This window comes from Triticum aestivum, chromosome 7D (assembly GCF_018294505.1).
Source record: "Triticum aestivum cultivar Chinese Spring chromosome 7D, IWGSC CS RefSeq v2.1, whole genome shotgun sequence".
Taxonomy (NCBI): domain Eukaryota; kingdom Viridiplantae; phylum Streptophyta; class Magnoliopsida; order Poales; family Poaceae; genus Triticum; species Triticum aestivum.
Genome location: NC_057814.1, coordinates 184,942,644 through 184,948,535, shown reverse-complemented (window position 1 = coordinate 184,948,535; position 5,892 = coordinate 184,942,644). Strand labels below are relative to the sequence as shown.

The window sequence follows — 5,892 nt, the reverse complement described above, 5'->3', positions numbered from 1 at the left end:
ATTGATGTAGAAGCCCTCCGTGATTGATTCCCCCTCCGGCGGAGCGCTGGAAAAGGCCCCAAGATGGGATCGCACGGGTACAAAAGGTTGCGGCAGTGGAAATAGGGTTTCGTGGTGCTCCTGGATGTTTTCGGGGTATATGGGTATATATAGGAGGAAGAAGTAGGTCGGTGGAGCTGCGAGGGGGCCACGAGGGTGGGGGGCGCGCCAAGGGGGGCAGGCACGCCTCCCTGCCTCGGCCTCCTCGCTTCTTTCTTGACGTCCACTCCAAGTCCTCTGGATCACATTTGTTCCAAAAATCACTCTCCCGAAGGTTTCGTTCCATTTGGATTCCGTTTGATATTCCTTTTCTGCGAAACACTGAAATAGGAAAAAACAGCAATTTGCACTGGGCCTTCGGTTAGTAGGTTAGTCCCAAAAATAATATAAAAGTGTATAATAAAGCCCATTAAACATCCAAAACAGATAATATAATAGCATGGAACAATCAAAAATTATAGATACGTTGGAGACGTATCACAGACACATTCAAAGATACCTGTAGAGCACCTTTTCACCCAGTTACGAAGTGACGTTTGATAGCACACAAAGTATACCTCTGGTATCCGGGAGTGACACGATCTCATGGTCTAAGGAATTGATACTTGACATGAATAAAGTTGTAGCAAATAACTAAGTGATACGATCTAATGCTAAGCTTACGGTTAGGTCTGTCCATCACATCATTCTCCTAATGATGTGATCCAGTTATCAATTGACAACTCATGTCTATGGTTAGGAAAGCTTAACCATCTTTGATCAACGAGCTAGTCTAGTAGAGGCTTACTAGGGACACAATGTTGTTTATGTATTCACAAATGTATTTAAGATTTCCGGTCAATACAATTCTAGCATGGATAATAAACATTTACCATGAACGGAAAATATGATAATAACCATTTTATTATTGTCTCTAGGACATATTTCAAACACACTTTGCTTACCGTGACTAACTTGCATTCACAACTCCATAAACCTCGATAAGAGGCAATGGCCATTTCCTATGCTCACTGTGGTATTGATACTCTTACTTACAAAAAGCTACAACTAAACTCTGTGCACTTGTAGATCATCAGTAGCCACACTGCCTCCCCCAGTTTCGGCGCGTAAGTCTCCTCCTGCAGCTAGCCGACTAGGTCCTAGAAGTCCGCGAGCATTGTCTCCACATCGACAGTAGCAGCCGACGGCATGGAGTGCTGCTAAGATCAAGCCGACCACCTCGAGGAAGATGGTGCTAGTGACTAAGGTTGCAATGTCAAGGCCCTGCAACAAATGAACCAATAGCTAGTAGCAAGCTCCATGTATTAGTAATTCGTACAACTAGCTCATATGTCCAAGAGCTCTCAGGCTTAAAAGTTCTTCATTGATTCTGACGAGATCTCCTTCACTTAGTTCGCCTTGGGTCGAACGGAAATGGCTAGTCACACCCCCTTCGCACCGCCATCCTCATCCGCTGCAACTCGAGTTCCGCCTATAGCTCTGGCTTGGAGAATGATCACAACGTATGCGATGCTCACTTCAGAGTGTCGGCTGCAGCTCCTATAGCAGATTCGAGTCCGGCGCACTACTTGGATTGCAGCCAGCCTGCCTTCGAACTCGCCGGAGCATGAGGAGGAGGAGAGGAGGTGAGGCAGAGACAGCGCTTTCGGCTGCGGAGTATGAGCTCGCCCAAAGAGGAGGCGGCGGAGCAGCAGACCATCCTAGACTCCATCCGCTAGGAGGCGAAGGTGGAGGCAAACCACCACTACCTCCACGAGTCACGTGTGGAGGTGGACGCAATCTTCGCGGACGTGGAGTCCAGTGAGGAGTCGGAGCCACCTGTGGCACCCATCCGCCAGGTTGCAGGCCCCTCTGGCATTGCCAGCACGAAGGTGGTCGACATCTCCAACGACTAGTAGAAGTAGGCTAGGTTTATCTCAATGACACTTATTTTGGGACGGAGAGAGCAATATTTAGTAGTACAAAGACTTTATGTGATGCATGATCTAGTATGAATTTTAGTAATGAAGTTTAAGGTATATGGTTGCAATGGACAAAAAATGAGTGCTGACGAATCACTCTCCACGTATGCGCCAGCTTGGTGGTGGATATTTGGGGGGGGGGGGTAGGGGGTGGATTTTGCTAGGTAGTTGCAGATGCTCACGCTTAGAGCATCTCCACTCGCGCCCCCAACATACCCCCCAGGGCTCTCTTTTTAGCGCCGGCGCCGAAAAATTGGCCCAGTCGTGCCCCCAGGGCCTTGTTTATCGTTGGTTTGGGCCAAAATAACAGTCGGCGAACCTGAGCCGAACCCAAGCCCCCGGGGTCGTCTGGGGGTGCCGGCCGAAGCGAAAAGGCGCGTGGGTCCGCTCTGTCAGCGAGAGAAGGCCCTTTTTCCCACTGACCCCCCGCTTTCCCCCCTCCGTTTCCCTCCATTCCCCCCTTCTGCCCCTCTTCTCCCGCCATTCTCCTCCATCTCCCCTCAATCCGGCCGTCATGCTGCCGAAGAAGTACACGGCCCCTCGCGCCGCTACCGATGCCGATGCCACCCAGCCAAAGCAGAGGAAGCCGATGGCGCCGCCGTCCAAACCACCGGGCATGTCGAACGCCGACTGAAGGCGGAGGTTCAGCGCCGGGAGGCTGTCACCACCGACTGGCGGAACAGGCTCAACGCTAAGAAGGCCCGGGACAGGGCGGCTGCTGCGACTGAGCAGGCAGAGGCGTGTCGCGCGGCGGAGCAAGCAGAGGTTTCTCGCGCGGGGATGATGAATCCACCCGGCAGCCACGGCCCGCACGCTCCCTGGCACCAGCACAGCGTCGGGTCGCCGACCGACTTCTCGGCCGTCGACAAACCCCTGGGGGTGCGCGCCCTCGCCTGGCTACGCCGACAGCGACGCGCACGGCGGGTTCATCCCCAACATCGCCTTTCCGCATGGCCACCCCGCCCAGCGCACGCCCTCACCCGCATTCGCTGGCGTCCAGTACCCCCCGTACACCTGCTCACCGCCGGCTTACGCAGCCTCCTCAATGCCGCCTCTGCGCCGTGGTGCGCTGCACTTCTCGCAAGCCTCATCGTCGTATCTCGGCAACCCCAACGCGATGGAAGCCGACATGGACGACATCATCACGCGCGGCTGGTCCTCCGCCGCCGCCTCCCCCGGGTTCAATGCCCAAGACGATACAATGGACCTCATCGGCGACATGGACGATGAGCTCGACTACGGGGAGGAGGAGGAGGAGGAGGAGCCGGCGCCTGCTCCGGCGAGGAAAGGGAAGAAGAAGAATCGGGCGGCCAGGACTGGCGAGCCGCGCGTCAAGTGGGAGTCCAAACAAGACAAGTGTCTCGCCGAAGCGTGGAAGACCGTCTGCCTCGACCCGATCACCAGCACGAACCAGAGCGCCGACACGTACTGGGAGCGCATCAAGTCGGAGTTCGACGAGCGCAAGTTGGTCGACCCCTACTTCGCCACCATCCACATGAAGCGCGGCTCGAAGGCCATGGCGAACCATTGGGCGTCATCCAAACGGCGTGCAATAAATGGCATGAGATCGTCGAGGAGGTTGCGGCTCGCCCGGAAAGCGGTGCCAACATCGAGGGTCGGGTATGCACAGACGCCGGTCCCTCGCCCATTTTCGCCGTTGTCGCCGACACTTGTTCCTCGACGCAGATGGTGCAGACGTTCGCCATGTACTACTAGGACAACAGCACCAACCAAGAGTTCAAGTACCTCCACGTGTTCTCCCCAATCAAGAAGTGCGAGAAGTGCGCGGACGTCCGCCGCACCCTCGCCAAGGCCAAGGAGACGTACAATCCGGACGCGCCGACGCCGGGCGCGGCCGATGGGTGCCTGGACGGCAACAAACGAGCCAAGTCGGCGAAGGACGTCGCGCCGGCTACCGCGTGGCTGCAAGCGTCCATCGAGCAGTGCCTCGGCGAAGCCAAGACCCACGCCGCCTAGAGGGAAGAGAAAACCGAGGCGCGGTGGTCGGCGTTGATGACGAACAGCGCCATCAAGCTCGACCTGCTCCAGACCAACGTCGCCGTGAAGAAGAGGAACACCGACCTGGCACTCCTGATGGGGGGGGGGGCGGACATGTCGACGATGGACGAGCAGGTCAAGGCGTGGTACCTGGCGGAGCGTGGCCTCATCTTGAACCATATGCCGTTGACGGCCGTGCCAACTCCCACGCCGACCCCAACGCCGCCGCCAAGCCCGAGCGATGATGCCTCCACGACGCCCAGCACAGAAGCCGCGCCGACGCCGACCAGCCCGCACACGCCGACTCCCACCAGTCCGACGCCGGAGGTCGACACCGCCGTTTGATGCATTGCCTACGCGTCCTTCCTTTTGAACGCCGAACTTTCGAGTTATTGATCGCCGAACTGTGGCAAGGTAATCGCCGAACTGATCGCCGGACTTGTGGCATTTTTTTGGGTAGCAGGAATGACAAGTTTGAATTTATGACGTCTTTAGGGGCGGCACCTGGGGGCGTGGCTGGAAACTAGATCGCCCCTAGGGCCAAAAAAGCGCCGGCCGAAGGGCCAAAATAGCGTCGGGCGGTGCGTTGGGGGGCCGAACGACCGGAAATGCTCTTAGTCATGCATGACGCCCCTGATCATATGGATGTATATTACATATGTGTAAAGTTTGGTAACGAAAAGTAAACATGTAAGCTATACAAAAATAACAAAATGGTGATTTTCAAATAGTGAATAATACATGCACTATTCATCTTTCCAAAATCATGATTTTATCATTTTTGTGTAACTCACATGGTTACTTATTTGAGCATCAAAATTTGCACACGTGTAATATACATCCATATAGGCATGTTTATTTATTTTCAGGATTTTTTGAAACTTCAAAATAGCATTTTGGCATAATTCAAAATATAGGGCTCCAATGCACCCGTCCTTCAAAGTGACTTTTTGCAGATACTCGCGCTTAGTCATGCGTGACGCCCCTGCGCGTGGGGCGAAGAATCTGGCGCGTCTGCGTAATGATTCCCTTCGTTCGCTAAGCTAGTGATCAGCCGTCCGTCCATATCCAAGGGTAACCAGAAGCTCTATATAATCTCTCGTGTCTCCGCCAGCCAAACCCGTCCGTCCTTGCACGCACGGACGCACTGCACCTACACCGATCCTCGTGCAAGCGACCTCGCCGGCGGATGGGGATGGGCGCAGCCGCCGCGCTCCTGCCGCCGGCGGAGCAGTGGTCGACGCTGGAGGACCAGCGGGGCGGCGAATGCCCGCTGCTCTCGTCGGCGTGGAGCCTGCCAGGGCCGCCGGGGGAGGGGATCGGGAATGCGAAGCATGGGGCGCTCCGGCGCGCCGCGTCGCGGGCGTGGGGCGCGCTGGCCGCAGGGGCGGCGGAGATGTCGGCGCTCGCGCTGTCCGACCGGCGGAAGCCCGTGTTCGCGGCCAAGGTCGCGCTGGCCATCGCGCTCATGTCGCTGCTCGCCTTCGTCCGCGAGCCCCGCGACTTCGTCAGCCACTCCGTCTGGGCCCTCCTCACCGCCGTCGTCGTCTTCGAGTTCAGCATCGGTACGCACGTTCCGATCCGGCCGCCCCCTCCCTCCGACTCGGCGCTTTGCAGCGATTTGATCCACCTCTCTTCACTTTCTTCAACATTTCTGAGCCCCTTCCAAGTTTGAACTTCTGTTGTTATGAAGTGGGCCCGTGGAGCGTGGTAATGTTAACAGTATGTTCAGTGCAGTTCTGCAGCGCTGCCTGCTATGGAGAGTTGAAGTTGACCTGGTGGTAGATTAGATCGATTAAGTTACAGGTGTTTCAGTCGCAAAAAAAAAGTTACAGGTGTTTCAATGGTTTGTACAGTATTGTGAACTTGCAGATTCTACTTTTCTTTTTGAATA

General features: G+C 55.6%; 1 protein-coding gene across 1 annotated transcript in view; it reads left to right on the top strand.

Moving 5' to 3' along the window:
* Positions 1 to 5,102: 5,102 nt before the first annotated feature.
* Positions 5,103 to 5,892, top strand: part of LOC123165159 (aluminum-activated malate transporter 9) — a 4,861-nt gene continuing 4,071 nt past the window's right edge. Inside the window, exon 1 of the mRNA XM_044582792.1 lies at positions 5,103 to 5,563. Within this exon, the coding sequence (XP_044438727.1) occupies positions 5,188 to 5,563 (376 nt within the window). The 5' untranslated portion in view covers positions 5,103 to 5,187. The remainder of the gene's footprint in view (positions 5,564 to 5,892) is intronic.